Source organism: Engraulis encrasicolus, chromosome 6 (assembly GCF_034702125.1).
Source record: "Engraulis encrasicolus isolate BLACKSEA-1 chromosome 6, IST_EnEncr_1.0, whole genome shotgun sequence".
NCBI lineage: Eukaryota > Metazoa > Chordata > Actinopteri > Clupeiformes > Engraulidae > Engraulis > Engraulis encrasicolus.
This window is the reverse complement of record NC_085862.1, coordinates 28478672-28494581: the sequence shown is the minus strand read 5'-3', so window position 1 is coordinate 28494581 and position 15910 is coordinate 28478672. Positions and strand designations below refer to the sequence as shown.

Sequence of the window (15910 nt, the reverse complement as noted above, 5' to 3'; positions counted from 1 at the left end):
GAGAAAGAATCACACCAAAGAGTTGTTTTACTGAGGTATTTTTTTTTTTACTTCAGCACTTAGTACACACGTTCCAATAGTCTGCGCATCAAGCAATCAGATCAACAGATGTTACAATCACAAAGGAACACACGGAGTGCACTTCATTCATCACAATATAAAAAAGACCTCTGTACCAAAAGAGACTATCTTAGTAAAAAGAAGAGTAAAACCAAGGCCATTTTTTGTTTTGACATGCAAAATCTGATCAACTGTTCAAAGCAAGCCTATCTCCATAGCACTGTTTTGAACAGACTGTGCAGATTGAGCATTTAAAACCGTGACATGAAGTTCAAGTACTCTGAACAAATTTTTCAGGACCATGTTTTTGCCTTAACAACACCAAGGAAAAAAAGGAAAGAAACCAACATTGGAGAACTGTAAATGTATAAAAATGTAACAATGTTATCCAATCCCAACATTGTGTAACCCATTATAATGTTAAATTGTGTGAGGAGTGTGGGATGGGGCCTTGGATTGGGAAATTGATTCTGCATTGATTACAGTCCAAAAATAAGAAATAATAATAAATAGGCCTATCCAGTCAGTCACATCATGATTCTGAGACAAATGTAGGTAGCCGTACAATGCCTCCCATGTGTTGCTATAGGTTAAGGCAAATCTATATATCTATTTACTGTATACTTACTTTCCCATACTCACTATATAAAACACCACTGACGTAGGCTTCAGTAAACTGTGAAAGTGCAATTGACAGACCATTTGTACCAAAATAAAATACTCCAGAATACAGATAAAATAAAATATAAAATAGCGCAACCATATTAAACTTCTCCAAACATGTTTTAAAAAAAGATTAGGGTACAGCTCCCATCAAAATATCATGATAGATATGATAATACTGAAAATGACATTTTGAGGAGTTCTGACCCAACATTCAACCTCTTGAGCAGTTCATCGCAGATGAGCTCACCAAGAACATTCATTTCCACATCGCAAATACAAAGAAATGACTACCTCAAATTCCAGCTAATGCGGACTTGAAGGAGTTCTGATAAGGAAATAAATGATTTCAAGCCCTTTTGGTGACTGTTTGCCACAAACATGGCACTATCAGGCCACCATCTCTCCCTTTTAAATAGCATTGACCAAGTTATCAGAAAGAAAAGAATAAAACTACCTTTTAAAATATTACCAAGTAACAAAACAGTAACAAAGATGTTGGTGTAACGTGTAAAAACACAAAACAGACAGACATGAATACATACAGACATACAGACAGACAAACAGACAGACAGACAGAGACACACACAGCCTGAGGCAACAAAGGGGGAAAACAAACACCTGTTCTCCTGCTCTTTTTTTCCTGCAGGAAGACGAGTGGGCCAACAAAAGTGACCATATTCATTCTTCTCTGAAAACAGTTCACGTCTCTTCGAAACATCTGGCAGTATTGGACAGACAAGCTTCGTCTGTCCGCTTTGTCTCTAAATTGTCCGTGCACCATGCTGCTCGCTGTGCGCACGTGACGTCACTCACCAACGGAGATGATACCAGCACCAGGATAAGAGAAAAAAACAAAAACAAGAAGGTGATAGGAAAAGATGTCGAAAAGGGGACAAAAAGAACACAAAGTTCATGCGTACACTCTGCTATATGGTAAACAGAGTCCTCCAGTGTACTTCTCACACCGCCGTCTTCCCCTTGGCCTCCAACTTGCCTCCACTTTCACTCTGCTTGCTGCTCTGGTCTTCTGTGAAGGTCACGTAAGAGTACACCAAGCTGCCCGCGATGCTGTTGCACACAAACAAAAAGAAAATACAATTGCCTTTCAGATTAAATGTACAGTACCAACATGCAAAGAATGGCGCTTATCGTAGCAAAGACTATTCTATTGTTGCACAGCATACTTTAAAGAGCTCTGTCGTGTTCACCCGTTACAACCACATATGCCTAAAAAGTACATTTTAGTTGTTGCCAAGGAGGTTGTGTTTTCATTCAGATTGTTTTCTCTGTCTGTTTGTTGGTCTGTCAGCAGGATAACTCAAAAAAGTTATGAAAGGATTTGGATAAAACTTTGTTGGAAATGACAAAAGTGGAAATGGCATTTTGGTGTAATTTTTTAAATATTCCTCACCATTGCGGGATAGGGCAAATTTGAACATTCCAGTTTGTATCTCCACAAAAAAAGGCAGAAAATATTGGGGTGTAACAATCAAATGTTCTGTCAAACAGTTTCCTTGGCGGAGGTCTGCCCTCTCAGAGTGCATTTCTAGTTGCAAATGAAATTTCTATTCTTGGTATATAGTCTGGCTGCAGTCCATGGACACTCAGTAGTTTTTCTGTCTGACCAGTCTCATTAGCCTACTCGTGTACGTGGCACTAGTGCAGCGGAATGGTGTTCTACCATCCTTGCTTTCATTGTTCATGGCCCTACCCCATCACAAGCAGAGGCAGTTCGAAAGACAACCAGCGATGGCGCTCTAGGATTTGGAATGTGGCTGAGCTAATCCTTGTAGACAGACCACACTATTTGGTTGTGGGCAGGCTTGTCAGGCTTACTCTTCACACACCACAGATCATTAGCAAATTCAGTCATAGAGCATCAGTCATTTCTAGCCTGTCAAAGCTCTGGCCAACCATTGTCAACTATTTTCGGAGAGTTCAGGTAAAAGTGGCAAAACAGCTTAAAGTGTTTAAAAAGACTCTTTACAGTGTTAAAAAAACAGCTTAAAGTTCAACTCAGACCCTTACTAGGTCCTATAAAATGTGGAAATGTATAATGTTAACATTTATATTGTTACATCATTTTAAAGTAGCTTTACAAAAATTTTAAGCAATTTATGCCTCCACCTGCCAAAGACACTGGGCCGGAGGCATACCGTTTTCCACATGTACTTGTGCATCTGTCATTGAGGGCTTTTTGTTTGAGTGAGAACTTTTGAATGAGTGGGCGGATTTGTACCAAACCTTATGCGTTCCCAAACCACAATACATGAACTGCTAACATTTGAGGCCAATGCATTTAAGATGGCCACAGATTTAAGCATTTAATTCTTTGTTTCTTTTTCTGGATTTCTGAGGTGGATTCATAACATATTTCATTAATGAAATCGCAGAACATAGCCTTTCGAGCCAACCACCTAATCTCCCACCCAACGTTAACAAATGTTCTGTGGGAAACATGCCCCCTTATATGATTAACAAAGTAATTTACATGTAGGACCAACCCTGTTGAACCATGTGCTATGTGCAACAGTGTTGAAACACTATTTTTCTTGGGACCGTCCCCAAAACAACTTGCATGATACAACACTAGATAGTCGTGCAAAAAAACATGCATTTTTTTAATTTGAGTATTTTTCACAATATTTTTCAAGGGGCATTTTTGCCTTTATTTCAATAGGACGGTATGAGAGGTGACAGGAAGTGAGTGGGAGACAGATGTGGGGAGGATCAGCAAATGACCCGGGCTTGTATCGAACGCAGGTCGACGGCGTATTAACCCAGTGCCCTACCGTTAGGCCACGGCAGGGCATAAAGCTATGTGTTACTTCACAGCTATTATCGAGGCCAATTTATTGATTGAGGTTGTTATTTATACTTGTCAAGACTATAAATAGCCATTTTCTTCATTCTGAACAGACGTGAAAGTGGTAGAGTTAAACTACACTAAGTTGTACAGCAATTTACTCTAGTATGCAAATCTTATATACAGCACAAATAATTATGTTTCCATGCCACAAAGACTGCTGTTCTTGATGTCATCACCTCACACTGAAGTAAAGTAATGGGGACTGGAACAGTTAGAATTTCATTTTCAAGGACACTCAAAGGATTAATTGACCTACTGTGCAAATGAATACAATTTTAAGACACTTAGGAAGTTCCTCAAACAGGGGGAAGTTCAATGAAGACTTTTGTTTCGGTTTCCTGAGTGTTTGGTTGCAACATGATGCAGCAATTTATACTATTGAGATTTCCCTCTCCTATCTGGTAGGCATATTAACATGTCTTAACAATAAGGTGCATTAATCTCCCTCTCTGTAGGAGTATGCAAGCCACACAAATAAAAGTCACAAAAAAGGGAAGGAAAACAGGCGTGTTTTTTCAATTTAGGCTTCTATAGACACTAACTCGGACTATTATTATAACAGTGTCAGATATGTAGTTCCAATCAACATAATATGGACAGATAAAAGGTACCTTATGTTAAGACCGATGAAGTTGGTCCATGAGAAGATGTAGTCCCCTCCAAACACCATTCCGATGTATGTGATCAATATGTTCTGAGTGAGATAAACAGAAAAAAAAAATCAGGTGCATGTAATTACATACAGGTTATATATAGATTTTATGGCATTACTCTCCTAACAAATGAAATAATAATTGAAACACTGCACTGTATGGTTGATTGGGTCATCCTTGTCTAATGTTTACATTTGTTTGGGGATTTGAAAATGTTAAGTGTGTCAAATGTGCAAAAAAGCAAAAAATCAGTAAAGGAGGGTGGGGGCAAAAACATCCGCACGGCACTGTACATATTGATTTGTTAAACACAAGTTGAAAGTGACTCACCTTTATACAGCCAACGATGGTTGTTGTAAGTGCAGAGTTGTAGTGTGTACACAGTACTGTGGAGTACATCAGGATGAACCTAGAAAATCACCCAGATGAAGACTGATTCATTATGTGATTATTACATGGGACAGAAGTAAAGCACACAAGTCAGTTGCAACCTGGCGTGAGTCTGTGGCTGGAGCTCAATAGGTGCTTTGTTGAGTTATACTCACCCCATGATGCAAGATAAAACGAACTGGCCAACAAACATCATGTCTGACCAAGCTGGGAAGTTCAAAGCCTGAAAAAAACAAAAACAAAAAAAAGAAGACAATCAGAAAAACATGAATAGTAAAAATAATACCAATTTGAAGAATCATTTAGGCCTGTGTCAATGACTTTTTAATGGAATGTTCTTTAGGGATCTTTGGTTATGTTTTCCAGATCACCAAACAAATCATCCTCATAAGTATATGGCTAAATAGCTGAGTACAGAGCAAATAAATGTTCTCCCAGTGGTTACTAGTGGTTACTAGTTTCTACTGGTACGCATGCATGCTTGACAGTGGAACGTCTTAAAGAATGCACCAGATCTGTTCTATTGTACTTTGTACTAGAATACTGTTCGCACAGGGTGGGATAACAATGTCCTTGTTAATCCGGTTTAACAAGTTTCAGAAGTGTAATGTCTGAAAGCTAGTCTGAGCCAAACACAGACTAAGACATCAAATGTGTAGTCTGTGGCCAATCCACAGGCAGACCTGAAGCTAAGGGTACATCTAGATGACTAGGATAGCTGAAAACAGTATAGTAGTCATTAAACAAAGCATTTAAAAATGTTTACACACTCAATCTATGTAAAGTACACAATTAGTCAAATTCATGCAATTTTTTTAAGCGTAATACAATATTAAGTACTATTAATACACAATACAGACATCATTTTGTTTTGTTTTATCATTCTCAAACTGATAACGGACGTCTATGCAATGACACGTAAAGCAGACACTGTAAGTGAGTGCAGCCATTGAGTGGCGCAAGACAATTCCAAGATAATTTTGTGTGATTCACATTGTCAGGAATGCCTGGACCAGAATGGATGTCAGTTTGAGAAGAGTGATGACTGGGTGTGAGGAGTCTCCGGGGAGAGTGTCAGTGGACATCCTCCCGCCTAGTGACACTTAAAATGCCCATAGAATGCATCTCATGTGGATCTAACTGTTGTATAAAAAGTTCTATTACACTTTTTTATAAAAAGAAAATTAAAAATTTAAAAATCTAAAGTGTCTACACATTTTTGGGACGCCTTGTATATATATATATATCCAGTATATATTTATTTTAATTGGACAGGGTAGCACCATTCACCCTTTGTTTAATACTACAACATTTTGGGACATTATTTCAAATCAGTTGACAAGAGCTGAATAATAGGCATCCCAAGCATCCCCAACCCCAGCCTCCATCTTTCAATGTTTCAAAACAAAAGCCAGTACACTCCTCAGACAGGAAAGGTCTGTATTCCTCATCACAGCAATTATGCTTAATCCTGCCTGCACCAATGCAGCACAGAAAGCACCACTGGTAGTCACACCATAATCTAGCAGAGCAGTCACAGATGCTGAGCTGCTTAATCTACTTGATGATGATACATCACCAATTTGCCCTCAATGGGACTACCTGGGAAAAAAAAAACAATTTGATATCGGTGCACAATGTCTGGGTTTAAACATTTGACTAATGGCCAAAGAATAGTGGCGGCGGAGGAAATATCTTAAGCATGAACAACACTAATGGGTTTCACAACTCCATTTAGGAATTCACAACTTGGAAAACACCACACGCAGGAGCTTTAATTGCCTCGACCAAGGAGGTTATGCCTTTTTTGGCTGCCATTCAACTGGCCAATGGCCTCATGCCACGAGACTGGATGTCACAATAACATGTCCAGAGGTGGAGTCTGGAGTCAGTTTGGACCCTTAGCAAAAAGTCAACGAAATTTACATTGGAAAAGCCAAATTGCCACTTACAGGCCTTCTAGTCGAAGAAAGTCCTGAGCCTGAACTTTTCAATACTTTTCGAAATATGAAAACCCGAATGACTACATTTTATTCCTGCAAACAAACTCTGTCAAGCCTGAAATCAGGCACTGAGCCTGACTACTGCACTTAGTACTGTAATTTGAAGCGTCAGCTGTCGTTCACCATCTAGTGCAGGGCTATGGGGCCAGATGCGGTACTTGGACTGCAAGGTTCTGGCACCCCACAAGCCCCTTGAAATACGGAACCTTTTTTGGAATTTAGAGATAAAAGCAAGGGTTCCGTATCAAGCTGAAACGGGGCACGGGGAGGCAAAAAATGCAGGAAAGTGCATTTACAAACCCCAACTCCGGTGAAGTTGGGACGTTTGGTAAACAGTGAATAAAATCAAAATGCTATCATTTTCAAAACATTCAATCTATTCATTAGATGGAGAATAGTGAAAAGACAACATATTAAGTGTTAAAACCGAGAAAAAAATATTGTTTTGGGGGACATATGTACTCATTTCTAATTTGATAAATCCAACACGTCTCAAATAAGTTGGGACAGGGATCAGTGAAATTTAGTAAACATCCAAATAAGATAAAACAACAAAGAAGAACATTTCAAAATGAATTGTACTGATGGACAATATAGGTGTCCAGGTATAAGATCATCACAGAGAGGCTGAGTCACTCAGAATTAAAGATGCAAAGGGAATAATTACCATAGTTATTACATACATTTTTGAATTCCCTTTGATTTACCACAATTGAGTGTATATAAGACATATTTTTGTTACTAAAATCATTGTATAGGTTCATGACATAATGAAATATATATCAAGTGAAGAGAAAATCCGAAGTGCTCAGGGAATTGTTCAGAAAAAATCTTGAAGGTGCTCTTTGGTGTTGGGGAAAAAACAATATCTTGTCAAAAAGGGAGTCCAAGGCACTCTTCTTGTGGAAAAATATTAAAAAGCCTTTATTGAAACATGGCTAAAAGTTTTAAAACATGGGAGCAGAGACCCACGCGTTTCGGCGCAAGCCTTCTTCAGGGTAACTGCTCAAACAGGAATTCCTAATGATATATGATATCATTAGGAATTATATCATTAGGAATTCCTGTTTGAGCAGTTACCCTGAAGAAGGCTTGCGCCGAAACGCGTGGGTCTCTGCTCCCATGTTGGCTGTAGTCTCACTGTAATTCCTGGAGTGCTAGAGCTATTGAAAATTGACCATATTAAGAATGCTTAATGCGTGCAAATGATACAGGGGTGTAACATTCTCCTAAGCACCTGAGCTCACTTGAAATAAACCCAGAAGACATGGGAAACTGTCCTTTGCTTACAGAAGTCAGCAGAAGTTGTAGAAGTCCATTCTTTTTGACAATAATAGAGCATTGCACATCCTGTGCTACAGTGAAAATGGACCATCCAACTTGTGTTAGTGCTAACTTCAAAAGTCAGCCTCCATGATGGCATGCGGGTGCAGTAGTGCATTAGTTAAGATGTTCTCACTCATCTGTAGAGTTAAATACAGTGCTGAATGGTATAAATGGGTTTTAAACAGCATGAAAAGCCACTCATGCATTATATTTTGAAGGGAGGTCTTTGATTACTGCCACATAGTAAGGTCAAATTGCATTCTCTACTATGTTTTAACAGTTTGGCTCCATCATAAGGACCAGCAGGTGATAAAATGATGGACTTTTGGTCAAGACCTGTCACACTGTAAGCACTACAGAAAGGAAAACATTGCAAAAAACATGACAAGGAATACACCCACCATTTTTAAGCTGGTGAAATCATTGTCCAAAGATAGGAATTAACACTGTTTTTTATATAAAATCATCCTCATCGGTTAATGTATTTAACTGTTAAGTGTTGTCTTTTGTTTTGTTTTTAGTCTTCCTCGACATTTGCTGCCATTTATTGTCCCCGTCCCAACTCTTTTGAGACGTGTTGGATTTATCAAATTAGAAATGAGTACATATGTCCCCTAAAACAATATTTTTTCTCTTTTTTTAACACTTAATATGTTGTCTTTTCACTATTCTCCATCTAATGAATAGATTGAATGTTTTGAAAATGATAGCATTTTGATTTTATTCACTGTTTACCAAACGTCCCAACTTCACCGGAGTTGGGGTTTGTAAGAAATGCAAAACTTTCTGGGGGAGGACCCCCAGACCTCCCCGCCTCAATGAAGTGTCACCTATTTTTTTCATTGACAGTCAGCAACCATAATATATACGTATCGTTTGGCCCCTTGACTGGGAGGAATTTGAAAAACTGGCCCTCGTTGGCATTAATTGAATACCCCTGATCTAGTGGCTTAGGGACCCCAAGCAGCTACAGTCTTTGCCTGCTGACAGGATGTGCCTCTGAAAACGCCACGACATGACATCTCAAACAAAACGATACATTTTTTAAAAATCCAATATCTTACAAACACACGATTCAGAAATTACTAGGTCATAAGGATATACCGAATTGAAAAAAATAAGCCCCCTTAAGCCGCCCGGAATCACTTGACAGCGGGGAAATCTCCTTGTTTCCTCCACGGGAAAACTGATGAATGAGAGTGGAGGAAATGACTGGAGGAACGCCTTGCAATGGACCCTTTGATCCCATTAGTTTGGCGGCTTGGCTCTCTGATTATAATGGAATTTTGTTGTCATTCCTCACTTCATCTTTAGTGGTGAGTAAACCATTGGAGAGTGGAACTGTACTGACTTGGTGAATGTCAGTGCTCTCTTGTTGTATAAATGTATCAAACATCACCAGGATGGATTTCCATGTAGTCCACGAGGAGCACCCATCTATAGTTTACCTATTAAGAGTTATTTATTGCTCTCAGTTCTTGCCCCTTTCTAAAAGGGTCCATCCCAACCACTGAAACACTGAGTGGACAGATGTGAAGAACAGCGCGGCCATAGACAGCAAAACATTCCAGAGTGTGCAAACTTCTGGAGCTCTGCTATTGGAGTCATTAGCTGCGGCCACTGGCATAATGGTGGCTTTGTGTGGCCTGCTCCGCTCCGCTCCCCGCCTTCTGCCCTCATGCCAAACAAGCTGAGGCCTACCCCCTTGAGCAGCGCACAGCACAGCGCTACCCAATAAAACACCCCATTCACCTCAGGCCTCAGGGTCCAGTGCACTCACACCACACAGACGAGTCTGACTGCAGATTCCACAGAAATGTGAGGGGAGAGGTGTGTGTGTGTGTGTGTGTGTGTGTGTGTGTGTGTGTGTGTGTGTGTGTGTGTGTGTGCGTGTGCGTGCGTGTGCGTGTGCGTGTGTGTGTGGTGGAGTGTTGCAATGCGAGATGGGCAGCATTTTGATGAATCATGCTTTTGATTTCAAGAGCTGCAGCACTCAAATAAGAAATTCAAATTCAGTTCTACTATGACAAAATCTGGATTGCTAACATCAATACCTATAATTCAAAAAGAAATAAAAAAAAAAAGGCATGAGACAACACCACCAATACAACAGTTAAGTAACATTCACAGGGCATTCTTAATCCAATACTTTCCAAAATCAACACACTAGGGGAAGGAACCCCACTGAGTAAAATATTCAAGTCGTCAGAGTGTGTTTAAGGCCCCTTACACTGAAGGATATACCCTGAGGGCAGACCAGCCCTCTCTTAACCTCACTAATAACCTCCCCAAAGATTCCCAGCGCCTTGTTCCTCGACAGCATTGTTGCTAAAAACTTGCCAACTTAGTAGATTGCCAACGGGAAACTACATTGCAACCTACTAAGTTGCTAACCTAATTAGCAAAAGCGTTGTCAAGAAACGCACTCCCAGTCTCCTGCAGAGTCCTCCCTCTTGTTAGGAGGGCGGATGCGACAAGGATACCCGAGAGAAAGTGGGTCATTTGTGAAAAAGTCAACATTTATTTTCAAATCGCAGCAGGATCTATTCTGTTGTTCTTTGCAACAGAACAATGTTAGGGCAGGGTGGGATGGCCACGTTTCTTGTTCACCCGGTTTTACGGGTTTAAGAAGGGCGAGTGGCCGAGAGCAAGCCTGGCGAACCAGACCAGGATGTGTATACGTGTAGTATAGTCTGAGGCCAGTGCACAGACAGAGCTTATGCTGCTAGAGACGCGTCTGCATAGATTCCTAGATGACCTGCTCGAAGCTGTCCAGGTCTCCTGCAGAGTCTGGTTGGGTGGGTACACGGCACAGGGGACACCTGACGCTAGGGACACATAGCAGGCGAAACGAGTGAGGCGAAGAGAGGCGAAATTCAGTGTTCCATTCTGACAGCTCAACCGTCATCAGGTCATTGCGGCGAATCAAATGGAATGGAAGAGTCATATTGTTAATTTGATTGGCCGCCGTGGGCGAAATTTGCTCCTCATTTGCATAATATTAAACTTGGTTTAATAATTTCGCTTCGCTTCGCTCCTGTTCGCTTGCCTTCGCCTCCCTCATAGGAATGAATGGCAAAGTTAGCTTCGCTTGGCCAAATTCGCGTCTATGCGTCTCTACCGTTGAGCACAGCCCATAAATCCCTCCACTAAGACTGTGCAGGACAATAATGAGTTCTCATAAAAAGGCATTCACATTCATCACGTTTTCTGCATTGGGTGTGCGAAGGACTACATGACCTGAAAGGTTATGTTCCCCTCTGTTTTTTCCCAGACCGTCCCACCCCCACCTCCTTTTTTTATGAGGGCTAGTCGTGATTGGTCAGATCAAACAGAATGTGCCGCTGGGCTGTCTGGTCTGGGCCCGTTAGGACACAGCCACGTTTGTTGCAAGGAGGAGCAGCAGCGGCAGGAGCGGCAAGGGGCCGCCTCTTTGAAGTCCACGTTTAAATGACAGCCTCTTACCTTGTCAACATCGCCAGTGACCTGAGCCAGGAGCAGGGTCGGTAGGATCATAAATACAGCATTGTAATACAGCAGGCCATACTTTCCCAGCTCCTGAGGGAGTTTGAGTGGGGGTGGGGGAGAGGAGGGTAAGACATGGGAAGAGGGTAACAAAAGTGAACACAGATGAAGATGTGAGGGTTAAGATATGTAACACAGGATCCCTGGCATTTATTCTGACAGTGTTTGCAGATGTTACCAACAGTTCTCTATAGATACAGAAAAAAATTGTACTGTGTGTGTGTAGCTTTTAACTTGTGTTAAACCAGAAGCAGAGCCTGTATGGAAGCAGCTGTCTACAAGGCCCATGGTGTCAACAGTCTTTAAATAGGTCACATGTGACCCCAGCGACTCTGTTCTATGTCTGTGCGGTAATATAATCAAGTCACAAATACTGACGGTCCTCTTTAGTGTGGCCTTTTTCTGGATCACCATGGTAATACTGCTTTTCAGTCAGTGCCTGAGGCACATCCCTCTGAGGAGACGGACCAACAACACAGGCACTTTCGCTGAGGAAAGGCATACTTTTGCGTATCACTTTTCAAGTAAGTCCTTTGGTTGGTCACATTGTCCCCTCCCATACAGCCAACATGTTTACAAGTTGTAAATGCAAATTCAGTGACTAGAAAATGAGGTACTAGCTAACTGTGATAAACAGCCAACAACAAAACGCATGTTCAGAGTTTAGCGACATATTTGTTGCAGTGAATCATTGGGAGGCCATCTTTGAAGCACAGGGACATAAGAGTCCTATTGTTCCAACTACGTGGATATTGTTTTACAACCAATAGAGCGATGACCTCCCCCGTCAGCGCTTACCTTCGAGTCGAGCTTCTGCTTTACAAAGGCTCCATTGGCTGCTGTCAAGACATCATTCAACAGAATAAACACGTATCCTTCCAAGTCAAACGCCAAGTCAGCACTGCAAAAAAGAACAAAACACAGAAGACAGAAAACAATAAAACTTAATAAAAAAAAAAATATATATATTAAAAACTGTGATGTTTATTATATCACTGTAAAACTACAGTGTCCTTTCTCTCTGTTTGTTTCTTGAATCGAAAACTAACTCTTGGCATCATCAGCACATTTGGATCCCACACAGAGGGGAGGATAGATACAATGTAGCCAGGGGGCTGACACGCAGCAGGCTGCTCAAAACAGATGGCTTACATCCAAAAGCAAGAAGGGGCTACCGAGAAGACAGTTACTCTTTCCTACCCTCTCGCATTATGCAATACTCTCTTCAATACAAGAAATGCTCAATGTAGTCCAAGGTTAGTTCGGGCAGATAAATGTCACCACCACTGCTAGCCATTCAACAGTGCAAGACTGCAGGTGTCATGTCAGGAGGACCATTAACACCCGGTAACACTTTAGAATAATGGATGCAAAAAAGCATTATAAAGACTTAATAAATAATTAACTATTGATGAACAAAACATTAACAAACGTTTGTAAATGATTAGGAAATGTAAACAAATGCTTGTAAATGACTAGGAAATGTTATGTTAATATTTCATATTTATCAAACATTTACAAGTTGCTTGTAAATGAATAAAATAGTCTGTTATAAGGTGTGTAAAATCTTGAATATATCATTTGTAGATATTTTATAAAGCATTAATAAAGCTTAGTTAATAATAAAAACATTTGTTAATGTTTTATTCATCATTAGTTAATTATTTACTGAGTCTTTACTAAGGAACATTATTATAAAGTGTTACCACAACAGCAGCCACTACATCCTCTTATCAACTATCCCATCATGCATTGGAATCCTTATTAACCCGTTAAGACACGGCGTTATACATTTGCTGTTACCAGAATGGCAATGACCAAGTCGTAGTGCATTACTAAAGGCCCTGTGTTATGTCATAGTATTGTAGTACAATGGTAGTAGTTCACTTTCAATGACTATTACAGCGTGCCACTGGAGGTACAGCGTGCATTAAGGGGCTACGTACATTCATAAGTGGCAGAACCGGGTATGTAGCTATTCATTAACTCACTAGAAAGAGTGAATGTATGGAAAATACGTGTACGTGAAAACACTACAGCCTCTCTCTAGTGCCCATGGTCTGTGTGCTGAAAAACTCTTGCAAAATCGGTTGTGCGACTGGAACTCACAATGCCTTGAACATTGTGAGATAACACCACACAACAGTGTGAACTGAACAAGGCATCTAAGATCATGTTGCTCCAAGGAAAGTTGTCTTCATAATGTAATCTAATCTACAGCTTGGTCAGGATAACAGCCGCTGCAATACAAAGAAGATTTACAGAAAAGCCCAACAGTTCATTCCCCATTAGTTTCCAAAAAGTTATCTGTGTTTGGTCTGGATCAAACAGCACCGATCTCTGGTATTACCTGCACTGGACTGTGACGGGTATCACATGGTCTTCAGAAGGAGAAGACATTTTCTCCGTTGTGCCAAGCTTATGTACAGAGTTGTACAGACCCAAGAACAAGGCCAAGAAATCTTGGCTGATATTACTAATCTAGTAGTAGGGAATGGAGTGCGATCCATTCCCTACTACTAGATTACTTCAGAGACGCACCAACAAGACGGAAGAGCGCGGTGTGTGGAAGATAACCTTGATATTACTAATCTCCCATAAAATGTTGACATCAGGGACGATGACATAATGACAGAGCCAAGATTTCATTTTTGACATTTCATACTCAGCACTGCCAATATTGATTAGGCCTATACAGTACTTGAAATGCTTCCAAACAATTACTTTAAACATTTTGGCCTTCAAAGTGTCATAATTTAATCCAAGTTTGAAAGAGGATATGCGTAAAGAGGAACAAAAGTATGTCTTTGGAGTCTACACATTTCTCTCCCTTACCTTGCAGCTACAAAAGCCCCCAGGATCATGGTGAAGACTGTGAGCTGGACAGATCGAGAAAACTTCTTTCTGTGGATGAAAACATGAAGGGCTACAGTAAACACACTGACTTACGATAGGGTGGGGGTTTAAGTCACTGCGAGTCATTTGCTCAAGGGCTCGTGGCACATGGAAGGAGTGGACTTACTTCAGAAGAAAGCCCTCTGCAAGCATTGTGAAGAGAATGGAAAACCTCCTCAGGACTGTAAACATGGGCAGACTAAAAGGAAAACAACATAGCGATCATACACAACCATTTCATCAATCTGATTAGTAGACTATTTCATTGGAGTAAAGCAGGGTAATAATGGCATGTAGTGTGAACATTGACATACTTGAGCCTTTTTGTTCCAAACAGTCCAGTTATTTGATTCCCAACATAGAGGAGAGGTAGTGGAAATGTCTGCAACAGAAAGAAAGGGGCAACATAGATAGAAAAGTAAGCAAAGACTGGCTAGGCGGCATTTCTGAATCAGTCACACCTCAATCAATGACAGATCACAGCATGCAACGGTGGTAGCTCGTGCTATACTCATACATGCAGTTTAATATGCCATTCAAAACAAAATTGGGGAAAGCGACCATCACCTTTCGAGGTATAGTTCGATCGAAGTCGGGGAAGGTGATCACCCCTACAGCCTTTCCCACCCACAATACAACGATGGTGGCCAGCATCTAAGAAAATAGTCATTTTACGGAGATTAGACAATCAATTTCATTTCCACACACTGATCAATTATCATACCACAAGCGAAGATGCATGGTACAACTTACCTGACCTATACCGACACATATTGACGAAGGGAATCTGAAAGAGAGAAGTGCAGGTTCTTGTTTGGTTCGTAGTAAATAGATGGCTCAACGGCACCTCAGCAACACTAAGGTACTGTTCTCCCAAACACATATTCGCTGTAGGCCACTGTATGAGCATGAACACGTCTGTTTGTATTCTATCCATAGAAATGGAACAGCAATAAATAAACAAGTGAAACACCACATTTTGCACTATAGCCTATAAGCTAACAAAATGATGCAAATTGCCTGACTGTTACACATAAGTCACGTAGCTCTAATCCATGATATCGTCATTACCACTCAGCTGATGAAAGCTCATTAGACTAGAAAAAGGAGGAAATGCATTACATTGTAACTAACCACTGTAACTAGGTAACCTGCGCTAAATGTGAACTGCATTCGGCTAAGGGCAACATTGTTGCGAGTCACGTACACGTACCCGTAACTCGTCAGGACACTTTTGTTGATGACAACGATGAGAAACGAGCTAATCCCATAAAATCCAGCGGCAAACAGTTTTAAAAACACCGTGAGCGATTCGTCCGCCATCCTAAAAGCTTCATCTCTCTGAAAGCATTGCTTCTCTCTCGGCTTTCCTCTTCTCCATGCTGACGTCTCTGAACTTCCGCCAAACTACCTCACACATTTACGTAGAGCTCTAGAACTAGATTCTACCCTCAAAACAAAGCTGTGTGTCACCACCACCCAGTGGACATTAGGCGTAATGTTCTTAGGTTATAAAGGACTTC

The 15910-nt window shown here is 40.7% G+C and overlaps 1 protein-coding gene across 1 annotated transcript; it reads right to left on the bottom strand.

Annotated features, from left to right (window-relative positions):
* Positions 1-8: 8 nt before the first annotated feature.
* Positions 9-15774, bottom strand: slc35d1a (solute carrier family 35 member D1a). The gene is made up of 12 exons (XM_063201194.1): positions 15601-15774; positions 15141-15174; positions 14955-15041; positions 14702-14769; positions 14515-14586; positions 14328-14396; positions 12291-12393; positions 11433-11525; positions 4794-4861; positions 4579-4657; positions 4207-4289; positions 9-1794 (listed from the first exon to the last, which is right to left on the bottom strand). Exons 1-12 carry the CDS (start codon positions 15708-15710, stop codon positions 1686-1688), a joined length of 975 nt encoding a protein of 324 aa, XP_063057264.1. The 5' UTR covers positions 15711-15774; the 3' UTR covers positions 9-1685.
* Positions 15775-15910: the final 136 nt, after the last annotated feature.